General features: G+C 41.5%; 1 protein-coding gene across 1 annotated transcript; it reads right to left on the reverse strand.

Moving 5' to 3' along the window:
* Positions 1-437: 437 nt before the first annotated feature.
* On the reverse strand, positions 438-2,899 carry LOC120293388 (crocetin glucosyltransferase, chloroplastic-like). The gene has a single exon (XM_039312553.1). It carries the CDS (start codon positions 1,879-1,881, stop codon positions 463-465), a length of 1,419 nt encoding a protein of 472 aa, XP_039168487.1. The 5' UTR covers positions 1,882-2,899; the 3' UTR covers positions 438-462.
* Positions 2,900-17,139: the final 14,240 nt, after the last annotated feature.

The raw sequence follows: 17,139 nt of genomic DNA on the forward strand, positions 1-17,139 counted from the left end.
TATGACGGGCTGAAATAGAAGGAATACGGTGCGACGCTTTTTAACATGCTGATGTTTCTCACGAACACCATACAATACAGAAGGGGAAAAGAAAGAAAACAGAGAAAATAACGCCTAGACTTTATGCCCAAACGAAGGATTACATAAAAGCCATAATATATATTTACTGAAAGCCCCCAAAGAAACGACATGAAAACACCACGTTAACTGGTGACAGTGAACCACTGGGGTTCGCCCCTATGTGGCCACCCTTCCAACATGGAAGGGGGAGGTGAGGGGTTCAAATCCCCACCTTCTCAGGGGGGGATGGGGTGGGGATGCGTAAGTTTTAGGAGTGGGTTTCGACTCCCACACCCTGCAAGAGGTAGGGCAAAAGTCTGAGAGTGATGTAGAGTAGGAATAGAGTAGGATCGACAAAAAAAAAAAAAAAAACTGGTGACAGTGACACCACAGGCGATTCACTCACTCAGCCGCTTCTCTGGCCTCGTCCACGAAGGCCCTGAGGTTCTTGTCCGAAGATCCGCCTTCCTTCACAGCCTCCCTCGCTAGATCCCTAAATTTCCGGGCATTCCTTCTCATCTCCTCCCCCTCCTCTCCATCTCCCACCACCAGCTCCAAGCCCCTCTTCATCTCGCCGCTCTCCACCAGGCCTAGCTCGTTGGGCGTCATCTTCACCCCGGTCCTCCACACGTCCGCCACGAGCTTCGCGTTCGTTAGCTGATCGCTCCACTGCGGGAACGCCACCATGGGCACCCCGCAGACCAAGCTCTCTGACGTGGAGTTCCACCCGCAGTGCGTCACGAAGCACCCCACTGAAGGGTGCGATAGGACCTCCACTTGCGAGCACCACAGCACTATCATCCCTAGCTTATCTAGTTCTTCTTGGAAGCTCAATCTATCTTCGTCTCTCTCTTCTTTCCCGCTTTCCCGAATGACCCACAAGAACGGCCGGCCGACCTCTACGAGCGCCCTTGCCATTTCCTCCTTCTGCGGCTTTGATAGCACGGAGATGCTCCCAAACGACAGGTAGATCACCGACGCTTTTGGCTTCGTGTCCAGCCACTCCATGTAGCCGCTCGAGCTCTTGAAGAGATCACCTCCGAAGGAAGTGTCTGATGGATCTTGCCCGTCCAAAAACGCGGACGGTATCAGCGGCCCGATCCCAATCACCTCAAACTTATCGATAGCCCGTATGGCATCCGGTTCCAACGCATCGAAGGTGTTCGTCAGAATCCTTGGCTTGGCCTCTTCAAGGAGTATCTCGAAATGCCGTTGCAAAAACGGGAGGCTGAAGTTGTACACATTTTTACTATTGCAAAATGAGGGTATGTCGCAGGCCATGAGAGGCGGCAACCCAGGCAATTGGATCGGCACTGAAGGATTGTCGCTCGTGCTTTGAATAAGATCGCCGTAGCCATGGAAGTAATAATAGTAGAAGTCCAAAACAGTGGCCGGTTGAATCCAAACAAGTGTCGAAGGAATGCCATGAGAACGAGCGACGTCGGCAACCCACGGAAGGAGGGTGGTGTAGAATACACCCAAGAATCGCCGACCGTTCTCAAGGTTTGAGGCGATGAGGTTGCTTAAAGTCTCTGATCCTTGTCGCTTGAGCTCGTCCATGTATCCATCGAGATCATCCTTGTCGATACCGTCGTCATAGCCATCGGAGAAGCTGGCGAAGGATAGCCCCACAGGGGGAGATTTCGATTCGGCCATGCGGTGGTGGGCATGAATGGCAGTGGCAAAGGTCACGTGAGCGCCGACACGAACGAGACGCTTGGCGAATTGGAGGGAAGGGTTTATGTGGCCCTGACTGGGGAAGGTCACGAGGAGGAAATGTGGAGGTGCCATGGACGAGGCTTGAACAAATTCTTTGGACATGGAAATGATTCTGAGATAGCACTCGACAGAAGATATGCGGTATGTGGATGTGGAGAGGATTAACGAGGAGACTGAGGTGGAGACTGTCCAATATAAATAGGGACGTGCCTGAAATTATTACTTCTTGGCTGACGAATGAGGGAATTCCTTGACTTGCGCGAGTGGTGTGGTCTCGATTGTCTTGTTCTCCATGGCCGGAGAATATTGGGTGTGTTTTTAATATGACAGGTACGATGATACATTAAACCATACACTGATCGTAGTAAATTTGGGCCTACCTGTCACTTGAACCAACAAAATTTCTGCCCCCACTCTTTCAGAAAATATTGGGTAGGTTTTACACGTAGGCGAAATGTATTGCCATACAAAAATCGACAAGTGGTAAATTTGAGCCCACCTGTCAGCGCCCACTTCTCCATTAACGCTTCGTCTCTCTCCCCTTTACTCTCTCTCCTCCCCTCCGTTTCTGCCCACACCTCTCTTTCTCTCTTCTTACTTCTCTTTTTACGAGAAAATTTCCCTTAACGACGACCAGGTCGTTGTCTCGTTTGTCCGAGCAGCTGTCCACGACGTCTTTTGCCCCTGCCCGCGACCCTCTCTCTCCCTCTTCTCTCTCTACTTCTCTTTTCTCCAACCGCCACCACCTTCACCGACTCTCCTCCTCCTTACGTAATAGACTCGCTCCAAGCGCCGCCACCGGACTTGTCATCTTCCTCAAGCAAGACGATAGGCAGTGGCGGCCACTATGACCAGCTTGCTGGTCGTCACGGCGTTCGGACACGGAGTCGGAATCGCTGTCGTCGTCCCTGTCGGATTCCGATGCCTTGGACGAATCCTCTCGGCGGCATCGGCACCGGCGACGGAAGGAGTGGAGCGGTTCTAGGAGGAGAGAGGGGAGTAGCGGCGGTAGCAGCAGTAGTGGTAGGAAGAAGGAGAGAGGATGCATGGATAGAGAGAAGGAGCGGAGGAGGTCGAGGAAGGATGAGAAGAGGAGTGGCAGGAGGAGCGCTCGCGATGGATCTTCTGGTGGTTCTGTTAAAATATGATCCATTTTGTGAAAATTCTAGACTACACTAGACTACACTTGCTTATGAATTAAGTATACGTATGAAGGAAGAAAGCCAGCTGGAAGTTGGTTGAAAAGTCAATAAAAGTGGCTGAGAGTTGCAAAGAATAGAAAAATGGAGAATAAGGGAGAAGCAACTACACGAATCGGGAGAAGCCGCAACAAGGAGAAGCTAAAGAACGCAAGCTGAATTTTATATTGATCCTTGTACAGTGTCAAAGTCGGTTGCAGCTTGTAGTCGGTGAACTTGTCTATAAATAGGCAAGAGTACTCAGCCTTGAGAGAAGAACGAAAACTAGAAAAATGAGTGAGAACGTGAGATGAGAGAACCAAAAACTAGAAACTAAGAAACTAAGAAACAGTCACTTCATTATCCTTTGTACCTCAAAAGTTCTTGAATAAAATTCATTTTGTGCCATCATTTATTTTTCATTCATTTCTCACTCCCTTGCCATATTTCATACACACTTGCGCGCGCACACACACGCTTCCGCAATATCCAACAAGTTCCAATTCAGAGATGGAGAGAGTTCGCGTTGATCCAGAATCGGTTCTGAAGCGACCATGAGCCGACTCGAGCTTGAGCCATGGCAGAGGCAAGAAAAAAGTTATTTCCGAGCCACTTTGCAATGTTAATCACTTGTGTGACTTCTTTGCATTCAAATTCAGTATTAAATGTTTTACCTAAATCTTTGTCCCATTCAACCTTATGTCATGTGCGAGTTTCATGCATGCATTGTCTAGGTGGTCTTATAGGTTATTAAACATGCATCATATTCTGTATTGTATGTGGCTAATTTGTATGTTTTCACAATTATCAATTTTTGACCATCAATTTGACCTCAATTGGACTTGAACCCTCTTAGGAAGTCTTAGGAAGTCTTAGGACTTGTTTGGATCTTTCAATGCCACTGATTTTGCATGATTTGCATATAGTTTGTCCCATTTGTCATTTTTTTTTCAAGTTAGGTTAGAAATTTGACTTGGGCAAAATTCGGAACCCCTGTTGTACCCCTATAAGTTTGACTTTTGTTATTTTTTTGTTATTTTTTTTATGAGAGATTCTTAAGTCAAACCCTTAATGAATTTTGTTCATCATTCTTTTGTCTGCGTTATGGTAAAATTTTACAATTTTTAGACTTTGTTTACTAGGTCGGATCTTTGTTGATGTGTCGTAATAATATGATGTTGTGTTGAATTTTTGATGCAATGTTGCATGTTATGAATTTTTATAAATTTCTATGTTTTCGTTTCAGTAAAATTTCTCATGAAGTTTGTTCCTCATGATGTTTTGGATGTTATGAGACAAAGTACAGCCCAAGTGCCAAAACTTGGCACGAGGGAACACTTAAATGCCAAAAGTTAGGAAAGTGATACTTAAGTGCCACTTTTTTTTTGAAAAGTAGGACACTTAAGTGCCACCTCCGGCGGACCTTGCCAAAAATCCTACGTGGCAATATTTTATTATTTTTGCTTGCCTAGGTGGCTTGTCAGAGAGCTGACTCAGCTATAACTCATCCAAAACAATGCCGTTTCCATAGTTGGCCAAAATATAAGCCTCGAATTTGCCAAAACGACGTCGTCGCCCAAATTGCCCCAAATCTAAAACCCTAAATCAGCTAAAATTCCTATTGAAGTGCTCGAATCCTAGTCTTGAACCCTAATTTTGATTTGTCCAAAATTTCATAGTCAAATATTGGAAATGGAGAGCAGGACTCGCAGCAGCGCCACAAATTCCACTAATCGAAGCGAAGGAGAAGGCTAGAGTTTCTGTTTTTATGGATTACCAAGTCCAAGAAGAACATCGTGGACTCGAATAAATCCTGGGAGAAGATTTTATGGATGCACCAGATATAAAGAAGGGTCAAAGTGCAAATACTTCAAATGGGTCGATGCGAAATTCTCTCACTGAGCTACAGAGGTGATATTGGATCTGCTTCATTTATGTTTGTGGACGACTTGGACGATGTTGACTCAATGCAAACTCAAGCGTCTTCAACTAAACTTTTCAAGAATGAAGTTTCAAGGATGAATATTGAATGGAAGTGTTATCAAGCGTTTATTATGGCGTTGTTTTGTTGTCTATTATACTTTATGATAAAATGTAAAGCACTTGAAGATAAGAAAAAGTTTCTCCGACTGCCATAGTTAAAAATGAGTAGAGAAATGTAATTATTTTGGATTAAATGTAGAATTTATTCTTTTTGAAAAATGAGAAGAAGTTTGTGTTGTTCCACAAGATCATTGTGGCTTTGTTGTTGTTTGTGCTGTCATATGTATTGTGGGTTACTGCTTTTGTTTGTAAGGAGGCTAAGGAAAGGAAATGAGTGAATTGATACTACTTGTACTATGTTTTTGCTTGTTCTTGAATATAAACCAATAATGATGGATGTGTATTGGGTCAATGTGTTGTGAATATAAATATAAACCAGCAGCAAATATTGAAATTTAATGGAGTTGCCATAAGTTAAATTACCACCACATTCTCTATTTTGCTGCAAACCAGCATATACACAAGACAAACACGAGTGATTACCCGAGTGCCATAAGTTGTATTTAGTAATCACTTAAGTGCTAGTCGCGATAAAAAAAGATTACTTAAGCATCAAGTTATTATTAAAGTGATCACTTAAGTGTCACACATAGTTAAAAGTGAACACTTAAGTGCCAATTTTTTGTAGGTTTTCTCTAAAAATTGCGCCAGCCACCACCACCGGCTGCGCCACCAACCATCACCACTAGCCACCTAGGCACTCCAACCACCACCGTGCTAGTGGTGTTGTTGCACAAGGTACTGGTGTAAGCTGAGCCTTGCACTAGCTTGCATTAGTACATTTAGTGTAAGATGTGCACACTGCACACTTGCACCAGGTGCATCATAAGCCCACAACCCCCACCACAAACCCACAACCACCAAGCATCACTAACTACCACCACCAGCTACACCAGCACCCGGTCACCACATTAGCACACGACCACCACCCAACAGCCACTATGCAAAGATGTCGATGCAAGGCGAGACTTGCACCACACCACTTGGTGCAAGATGTGCACATTGCACACTTGAACCAGATGAAGCACGAGCCCTTAACCGAACCTCAACAACAAACCCACTACCACCAAGCATCACCATCTACCACCACCAACCACACCAGCACTCCAGCTACCACCACAGACCCAACACCAACAACAGCAAGTAAAAACAGAATCCATATCTTACAAAAAAAAAAACAAAAGAATTTGACAAGCAGCAATATCATTCCATTGATATTGAAATTAAGTCTCACAAAATTAATGACAAATTAAAGAAAAAAAAAGATAACCATTCATAGCAAGTTATTATAAACGTTTACAAAATTGACTCCTAAGCTCCATAAATCCTATCACGTCCCATCTCATCAATCAATATGCACAACACCCCCTGTTCATGCTCATTTTGATGGGCCTTTCACTTGATTCATAATCCTCACACTCTTTCTAACTGGATGTACAACTTCTTCTTCAACCTTCTCAGTATCCATTGACTCAGATGGAGCTGTAAATGTCCTAGGCTGAATTGATTCAAAAGGAGGTGCAGTTGCAACTGTCCTAGGCTGAATTGATTCAGATGGACCTACAACTGGGTTCTTGCTCTTCTTTCTTGTTGGCACAACTGATGTTTTCTTCTTCTTCTTGTTAATGCAGCTGTTTATTCTTGAGTTGGGCCTTGAGAGATAAGAATCTTTGAACTTCTCCCATGCTACAAAAAGACAATAAATTGTCAGCAAAAGTCTGCAGTATAAATTAAATTAAATGTAGCCAATAAAACTTACATTCATAATGATTGTTCCAGTACACTCACTTGTATAAAGGCCATAGCCATATTGTCTTAACATCTTCCTAAGTGCTCCTCTTGTTTGAATATGGGCGTCACTTTCGGGAACTTGTGATTTGTTGGCTCTTTTTCTTGCCTGTGATTTCTTGGGCCCTTCTTTTGGCCCTTCAGCTACAGCCGGGGCTTCTTTGACCAATTCTTCAGTCAGACGTCTTTTAGACGGCCTTTGTGTAGCTGCCCCTTCACGTGGCCTTCTTGTAGTTGTCCTTCTATATAGCCCTTCAGCTTCAACGACACCTTCTATTGGCTCTTCTAGTGGTATTGTGGTGACCCTTGTAGTGATTCTTCCAGTGGCCCCTGTGATGACCCTTGTGGTGGCTTTTGTGATGGCCTTTCAGTTGGCAATTAAGCTCCAACTTGCATTCTTCGAACTTAAGAAAGAAGCAAAAGACATCATAAATATAAAATCGAGCTATATAATAATGTAAAGAAAGAAAAAATGAATACAAATTGTTGAATTTATTGGGTATTTCTTTCTCTGCTGAAGAACATTCGACTGAATTGGCTGTTTAGCTGCTTGGGCCAATCCTTCAGCTGGCCGTCTTGTACCTTGCCTTCTTCGAACATGCCTTTTAGTTTCATGACTTATTGGAGTTTTTATCATGACCTAACAAAGACATTACATACAAGGCCAACTAGGATATTATGTACATATTTATGATAAACCACAAAGCAACATAAACATAAATTTTATGACTTACTGGGCTTCTAGTTGTCGATTGAAGAATAATTGACTTACTTAGCCCTTTTGTTTGCCTTTCTTCAACCGTCCCTTCACTAGGCCCCTCAGTTGGTCTCAACTGTTCTTGTTGCTTATTCAATTGACAACCTTTAGTGTTGTGCCCTGCTACGCGACAATAAGAGCACATCATCTTTGCACCTGTCCTGCTCATTCTTTGCTGACCCAAGACCTCTCCCTCCGCCATTCTTCGCCTTCATTTTGACCTTCCCATTTTCTTTTTCGGTGGCAAAGGTTGAGATGTTTCATGATTCGTCGGCTCCCAAAACTTGCTACTTCTAATTAGCTGCATCATGAACTGATACGAAGCAAGGTATTTCGATTTTTGGTACTAATCATCAATGTAATCCTTTACATTGTGGCCTTTCAACTGGATGGCACATATGGCATGTGCACAAGGAATTCCATTTAGTTGCCATGCTCTACATATTTATCAAAACTCTTCATTATCTCATATCTGTCATCCACATTCCAAATGGGATGACAATGCCTACTTGCAACCAAGTTTTCATCTAATTTCTTGGCAATCTTAGGACCACATTGTCTAGTTCACTTTGCAACCTCATCTCTTTGTTTGTGCAGCTGAGTCATAACCATAACTCGTATATATTCAAGTATTGAGATGATTGGTTTGCATCGGCACCTATTATTTTCCCATTAAATGATTCACATATATTGTTGTCAATGTAATGGCACTTAAATTCCTCACTGAAGAATGCCTTGCACCAATGCTTTAGTTCTGTTTGAAATAGTGCTGCACAACCTTCCTTTGTCAACTGAAGCAGTCCTTCTTTAGCTATTGTAAAGTCAGCCATGTTCTTACTCTTTGCTAATTGCCAAAATTGCAATTGCAGCTTTTCCCTTTGTAGGTCTTTGCCCAATTCTTGTATATGTGCTGCACACACATTCGATGTTCAGCATGGGGTAACAATTCAGTTATTGCTGAAACCAATCCATACAATAATTCAAAGTAAGAAATGTAAGCAAATAACATGTTAATATTACAAAGCAAACAATTGACTAAATTTTTCAAAAAGCAAGCATTACCTTTTTTTGGTCGTTCATGAACACTCATCCTTCCCCGTTTGTTATCTTTAAGTTAGCCATAAGATTTTTCAAGAACCAGGACCAATTGTCCTTGTTCTCAATCCTTACAATAGCCCAAGCTAGTGGGAACATTTAATTATTTGCATCTCTTCCAATTGCCGCTAACAATTCTCCCTTGCACAAACCCTTCAAAAAACAGTTGTCCAATCCTATAATCCGTTTACAACCAGCTAAAAATCTTCGTCTGCATGCATCAAAGCACACATAGAACTTATCGAACTTGGTTCCACTATCAGGAAGCGGCCTCTCCACCACCTCTACATACACTTTACTTGAAGGGTTTTGCAGCCTACACTCCCAAGCATACTCCCACACTTGCTCATATTCCTTGCCATACTGACTAATAAGTATCTTTATCACATTTTGCTTTGCTATTTTGCATTGATTCCTAGATATATTGATGCCTACACGCTCCTTCACCAGCATTATAAAGTCAGTACTTTTCATCTCGGGCATCAGCTTGATCAGATTGAAGAAGTGCTTGGACAACCATGCACTTGTTACCTTTTTGTTTTGAAAATTAATGGATCAAGTGTGTTCCTCTTGGTAGGCTCTAATCTAGAAAGACCCACTCCTCTTAACAAACGTGCCGTAAATCTTCCATGGACAATTTTGCTATGAACACCTAGCTCTTACAAAGTTCTTAGTGTTTCTAATAAAGTCAATATTTCTTTATGCAACAATGGAGTTCTTCAGTATAGTTTCCCTAAATTGTTTCGCATCTTGGAATTTCATACCTATGGACAAAGTAGGAGAGGCAACAAGTGGATCATAGGAAGGAAACTTACTTTCCTTCTACGCACAGCTCCTTGATCTTCTTCAAGCTTATCTTGGGAAGTAGTAGTCTTGATGCTTTTTTCATAATCCGTCTCTTGGCCACTAACACCAGCAGCATCTGCAGGGCCTTTGTCTTTGTTTGGAACTTCATTAGCTACTTGCAAAGTTGCAAATCTATCTGACAAAAAATCCCTTTATTTTTTCCTTGACTGTGTAAGCTCGTTGTCGTCATCAACACTTAAGATTAAGAAATTTTCAGCAGCGAACCCTTCATCGTCATCAGCACCATTACTGGATTCAGCTACTTCCCAATCTAATTTAGTGATTGTGACATCATCTATGTCACCATCACACTGGTTAATAGCATCTACGCCCCTCTCCTCCTCGTCTTGTCCATCATGCCCACCTTCATCCTTAACCTCAATACTAGCTTGAATATCATCTCCTCTTTCTCCTACTTGGGTACTATCTCTGTCATCATCTTTGTTCTCACTATCACTATTGTATTTAACATATACTTGCACCTCTTTGCCATGAACATAATGATATATGACATCCTTAAAATCATTATCATTTTCTAAAGTTATCAAACCATCTCTCAAGCCTTTCCTAGGAACACAGTACAACAACTTTTGTACTTTACAAGGAAAAATATGTCACTATATCCCTAATAAATCCAATATAAGATGCTTTCTTTATATCTACAAAAATAGTACCCTTATTCCCCCCCTCATACTCCTACTCATCCTCCCCAATCGCAAAATCCCCACCGAAGCAAACAATGATAGTAACATAGTCTTTATCATGAGCCATTTCTGCAACAAAAGAGGAAAAATACAATTAACTTTTAGACCACATTCACAAAGGACAATAGACAATTGCATGTAGAGGTCCCTACACTCTTTATTAAAGAAAAGATAAGAAAGAGAGAAAAGATGCACATGTCGACGACAACTACTTTGATTGGAAAGATGCCCTCATGACAAATAGAGGTCCCTACCCGATAGCTACTTTGATTATGTCACATTCCCTTAGCATTTTGGCTCAGATCGACTATGTACCCACACATTTTTATTTTTATCGGGTATTTTTAACACGATGATATTAGGCCAAGTTCATTATTTTAATCAAGGAATTGGTGTGCAAAGCACAATATCCTTGGCCGGGATTGATTTATCGTGTATAAGCTTGTGTGAGCATTATTGAATCGTCAGCTTGTGTAAGCATTATTGAATCGTCAGCTTGTGAGAGCAGTATACTATATCAGCCTATGTGAGCATTGATATGTCAGCTTGTGAGAGCGGTATACTATATCAGCTTATGTGAGTTATCATCTATATATCAGCTTGTGAGAGCTATAACCATCTATTTTAGCTTGTGTGAGCAGTGATGGTATCAATTGAATTAATAGATGGTATTGATTGTATCAATTGTATCGAATTGAATGGATTGGATGATTGACTAGATTGAATTGATTGGTTGAGATTATGAACTATATTGACGTGCGAGGGAACCGAGGCAAGGTAAGTCTTTTTGACTTGTGTGTATAGCTGTCTCTAGGCATATTTCTTTCTTAGTCGGAGTTTAAGGGATGAACTTGCTGAGACATTGTCTCATCCCGTCGTGGGCTCAACCATTTTAGGTCCTTAGATGGCGGTTCCTCCGGAACGTTTTGGCCAGCCCAAGAGGATTACTGAGCAGGTCACCGATATCCCTGTTCCCGGGGGCCACGAAGTCTGGATCTATGAACTTGTGAGGACCATCGTTTGGGTCGATGTAGGTCTACCCGAGAGGATACCCCCGTCAATTTAAAGTGTGGTATCGTTGTAGGCTCAATGGACATAGAGAGGATCCCTTACAAGATTTTGAGGTCCCGGTATCGGTGTTAGAAGTCACTTTTGGCACAGGCACAGCTGACCCTTTTGGTGGTACAGTGGTGTATCCAAATCCCCAGGAGACCTCAGAGTTTTCAGTTGGGAATTCGAGTGCCTAGAGGACTTGTAGGCTTTTCTGCTTGGGTAGACTTTTGTTTTTAGTCTTTTGTTGTATATAAACCGCGGTGTTTATAAAAGTGTTTTGTTTGTGAACTTGCTTCCTGTTTTTCTATCTCGTGTTGGTTGTTGTTAGGGGTAATTATTTCGCTTCCACATGTGCATTAAAAATGAATTAGTTAGTGACGTGTCCTGGGACGTTGCAAATTTATCGACCACCGAGGGATGGGCACGTGCTCAAGGATCAGGGCGTGACACGTCCCAAGAAGCTTCACTATCTCATCGGTTATTATCTTCCAATTAAACGCATGTAGAATCATATAACATCAACACCCAATCAACAAACCACAAAAGGGTAACAAGGAAAAACACATACACAAATATATGTCTTATTTATATGCTTCATTAGATCAAATTGTTTAATTTACAAGCGCGTTGTTAGGTCAATTTAATACACTTCCGAAAAGGATAGCAGAGGGGGTTAATCTTAGCACTCTATGAGGGCAACCATCAAAAATGGTTTCCATCGAAAGGCCACCTCCTCATGGCTTGGGTTCAGGATTGTAATCCGGATCGGAGTCAAGGTCCTCCACGGCTTTGTTGGGAGGGTTCATCACTAAACCATCAAGGCCACCGGGTGGACTATCAAAACCACGAAGGGGTCCAAAGACCCCCTCATCAACCCACATGAACCACTCCTTGAAAAGATGGGGTACCGGATATCCTACATCCTCATCAACCTAGACCGTCGTGGTGTGCCTCCGATACCCGATGTTGATACCACATCCTTTATATCAAGGATCACCATCTCCATTTGCACCGGTAAACCATGACGAGTTGGGGGCTGACTCATACTCATGAGCCTAAAAAAGGTGAAATAATAACAAATGAGTTGAAAACTTAATAAGTACCTAAATCTCGTGTGGGTGGATGTCTTGTTTCGAAAACTTATGATGTCACACCCCAGACCTTCCCTCACCATAGAAATGCGACATCCGCCATAGGATTAATTTGCGAGTCCTAGGAGGCATCTCCATCCCATGATTTTTATCTTTCCATTAAGCATATGCGAAAGCATGCAATTCAACACTCAAATAACAACGACAATGGATAGCAAGGAAAACACACATATACTATACAACTTATATATGCTTCATTAATATATTGGAACATTGTAATTACAAGCCCACTTCTTTAGGGCCATTTCGATCATCTTCCCACAAAAAGATATATAAAGGCGGCTAGCAAAAATGGTTCCCATCAAAAGCTGGTATCCTCATGATTCGGGCTTAGGCTTGAGTTGTAATTAGGGTCAAATGGGGTCATCCATGGCACCACGAAGAGGGGGCACCACCGATTCATTAGCATCACCGGACAGACCATCGAACCCACGAAGAGGACTGTAGAAGTTCTTGTAGAGCCAAGCGAAGTAGGTTGCATAGAGATGGGGAACCAAGTACCCCATACCTTCATCTACCCACATTGTCATGGTGTGGCACTAGAAAAGGATGTCGATGGTAGCATCCTTTATGTCAAGCACCATAACCTCCATATATATAGGAAGACCAAAACAAAAAGACAAGAGACTCATACCTATTGACTTGAAAAAGTCAAACAACAACAAATAAGTTGAAAATTCAATAAGTAAATAACCTAAACCTCATATAGGTGGATGCCTCACATCGGAAATTTACGAATACTTGATCACAAGATGTCGATGGCAAATTAATAGCAAAGCTTGTACTTTGCATTAACTATGCAAATGAAAGGGGATTCTCAGTGACTTAGACTACTATTTCTATCAGCAACCTACGGAACGTCACATACCCATAACAATCCTACACGTGCCAATTAATGACATTAAAAATTTACACGTGCTTCACAAGTTATAATTAATAGCATAAAAAATTCACACATGTCATACAACGACCTCACAGATATTACCATGGCTCTCCCTCCTCAAATAATTAATCACATGAGGTTACATTATCTAGGATAGCTCTAACAACACAAAAATCGAACCTAAATCCGAGTTATGTAACACAACGGCCTAGTCAATGCTTAGGAAATCAACTTACAAAAAAACCAAGACATGGGTTACACGAATGGTGGGAGAATGGCGACATGAGAGCAGTGGCTCGGGATGGTGGGTGATGTCAAGCGGTGAGATAGCATTAGGACGTCAATAGTACGGTGGCTACAATGGTGGTGAGGCGGTAGTGGCAGTGAGGCGGCACGACAAGCTGGCTGAGAGAGAGGGAGAGAAAGAGAGGGAGAGGGGTGAGTGAGAAGGAGAGAGGAGAGGGGGGTTGTTTGCCAAGTGGGAAAAGAGAGAGGGAGAGAGAGAAATGAGGAAAACTAAGAGGAAAGAAGAATATTTAAGAGAAAATAATAGAGGAGAGAGAAATGGGAGGCCTATCTTGTATTAATTGCATATCTCAATTATTTTCCTTAGCCTATAATGCCTTCTTGGTTTCAAAAGCAAGAAGAAATCTCATCCATTCATTTACTCAAGCTTGCCCATCAAGTTTCCAAAGCCAATTAATGCTTCTAGTTGCAAGAGAACTAATCTAGTTGCAAGAACTAAGCTTGTTGTTCCTTCTTGTTCTCTCCAAAGTGGTACCTATACCCTTCTATAAGGGCCACTTGATTTTGGTCTCACTCAATTTAATCTCAAGAAGTAAAATTGGTATCATCTCTAGGGCTACTAAAGTCTATATCTTAAATTTAACACATTTCTCCAATTAATACACTAATGGACTCATTAATATCATTTCAATTGGACAAGAATGTCTTGATAATATTTATAATCGATATCTGTAATCGAACTGAGGTTTGTGGCTAAGTTCCAATCAAAAATGGCTTTAACACAACCTATGCAAATTTGACATTGATAGAGTTCGTGCAGCCAGACTCAAACTGAGTTCGACACCTGTTCAGGGTTTATGTGTGACTTTTATTTAAGCCTGGTCGGTCCATGAATGATCCTCGGTTATCATGTAATCGAGTTAGATAGATTGACTTACCTTAAATTCACGGTCGTTTGAAATCGAATTAGGGTCATTCACGAATGGTATATTAATCATGTATAGTCACCCACGATTGGTATATACTTGAGTTGAATCAACCTATACCTATCCATTGATTGACTCATGATGGCATATGATCATCCACAACAATTCTTATGGTTGAAGGGTCCTGTTCATGGTCGACTGCTTCGGTCCATCACAACCCTGATTTTGAGTTGCCTTGCCCTTAATAAGCTAATTGGCTCATGATCAATCCTTGGGGTCGACTTACAGCCTATCCTCGATCCTTAGTCCATTTCTCGTGGTCTAGATAAGGGTCTGAATCGAGGATGTCACATACGAACTCAACGCCCACTTGTCGATGATAGGCAAAACCCTTATTTTGCCTTAACTATGAATATGAAAGAAAGTCTTTAACTGCCTAAATATCCACCCTATCAACGAGCTATACTCATAAAAATTCTAAACATGCCAATTAATAACTTCAACAAAGTACACATGCTTCTTAAGTCCCAAATAATAACTTCACACGTAGCCTATAAAATTTCCACGTGTCAAATATTAGCTTCTAAAATATTACCATGACCTTTGAGTCTCAAATAATGACTTCCAAAATATTTATGTGCCTCTCACGTCACGAATAACGACAATTATATCATGCACATTCCTTCCAAGTCACTAGTAACTCGATGACCTCATCGTGATAATCGATATGATATAACCCTAGCTTGAGGATTGGCGGGATCATTTGAAGTGCGCGATATTGGCGGAGCACCCTTGAAGAGTAATACGACATTAAACCCATCAATCCCATGAGAGGGAGTGAGTCGTCAACTCCACTAACAAGGTGCATTGCGGGACTCCCAAGCCACCGAATATGCCATTGGATTAAGCTAGGGGTGAGGTTTTTGAGGAAATGAAACCATATAGAGAAAGACCATGATGGAAAGAATCATTTCTTTGGCAAAATCTAAGAATAAGATGATGATATTTCGTGACATCAACAATCTTCATTTCCGGCACTTCAATATAAACTATCATACATTTATACATTCTTACACCACCTGCAAAATAAAAGATTTACAAACACGCCTCCCCTTATAACTCCCACCTACAAGACCATTTAACATGAAGTTAGCGACTAACATGATTTTCCACGTGACTTTGACATGTAGGCGATCCTACACAAGACATGTTAGTTAAACATGACAACCATTTTAAAATGGCTTCAAGTCCTCTTAATCTAGTAATCAGTTCCCAGCGGAGTTGCTAAGCCTGTCGTGACCCGATCTCGCTACCCTCGATTCCCCTCACGAGGAGAGGAAAAGGGAAAAAGGTTAGATTTATGGGTACTTGACCATGAAAGTTCCCTCACGGTTCTCAATCACAGGGATGTTATCACCTCATCCCCCGGATGAACCTCTTGTGAGTTCCTTTTAAAAGGTCATCAGTTCTCCCAAACTAGGAGTGTTGCGACTCGTACCCACACAGGCGACACACCTCGAGAGAGGAGGTTGGGTATAAATATCGGATTTAAGGGTATCTTTATCATGGTAGCCCTCTCTCTGGTACTCCTTCCTAAGGATGTCGTCACTTCATTTATAAGGAATTTTCCACATGCAGGTATGCTAAACCATGATGAGTCCTATCGAGACTCGTACCCCACACGACAGGTTCATTTATACATTCTAATTGTTTAGAACAACCTAAAAATAAGATGAGAGTCGTCACTGGCCTCGTTTTTTGGGGGTTGGCTAGAAATCCAATCAAGGGTTGAGAGTGTTCTCTCGATTTTTGCGCAACTAGATATTTAGGTCCAGGAACTTGGGTTGCGCCAATATTTCTATTAGTGCCTTTTCGATACCTAAATAATATGTTGTTTTACCTAACGCGTCCATGCATTTCTTCTTACATTTTCAAGATTGTTAGTCCTAAACTAAGTGCTCATGCGTGGTTGGTTGTTTTCATGCTAATCTATTTCTAAAGAAAATGAAAAGAAAAAACTCAATTGAATTGAAAATTGCGAGACATAAAGTAACAATCAAGAAAAATGGTACAGAATTGAAAAGGATAAAAGAAAAAGAGAACCCATAACTTGTCGGATTTTTATACAGACGATGAGAACCCGAGATATATGTCGGGATGAATGGTACAAAATCATAATCGGAATAGACATCAACCTTCACCGTCTTCATGTCATCTCCATCTTCAGAGTCCTAATCTATATCTAGTCTGAGAGATATATAACTAGGTACATACAATGAAAATAAATAGGCATACATGTCGAAACAATCAAAAGCACAATATTGTACTAAAATCAATTTTTCGAAAGAAATTCAATGCAAAAAGAATATTTAGGCCTTGGGGTTGGCCTTTGTAGTTCATGCGCAGGTCCCTCTAAAATATCTACCCAATTCATTTTATGATTTACAGCCATTATTGACCAATTGTATTCTCGTGGCCAATAACACTTATAAGTCTCATAACGAAGCGATATATGTGATCTCAAGGTTTTCCCTTGATATCATGCATCGACTATATCATACATCTAGAAGTCACATGCATTGTAGGAATTAAACATGCATGCAGGTCTTTTAGACATTGTTTCTCAACCAATCAAGCAAAAAAGTGAATTGTTGGTGGGTCATTTATTACTAAGGGCATGCACCAATCAC

The sequence above is a fragment of the Eucalyptus grandis genome, chromosome 5 (genome assembly GCF_016545825.1).
Source record: "Eucalyptus grandis isolate ANBG69807.140 chromosome 5, ASM1654582v1, whole genome shotgun sequence".
In the NCBI taxonomy this organism is placed as follows: Eukaryota; Viridiplantae; Streptophyta; class Magnoliopsida; order Myrtales; family Myrtaceae; genus Eucalyptus; species Eucalyptus grandis.

Coding starts and splice junctions, on each gene's coding strand:
- LOC120293388 (XM_039312553.1), bottom strand. CDS start 1,881: ATGTCCAAAGAATTTGTTCAAGCCTCGTCCATGGCACCTCCACATTTC.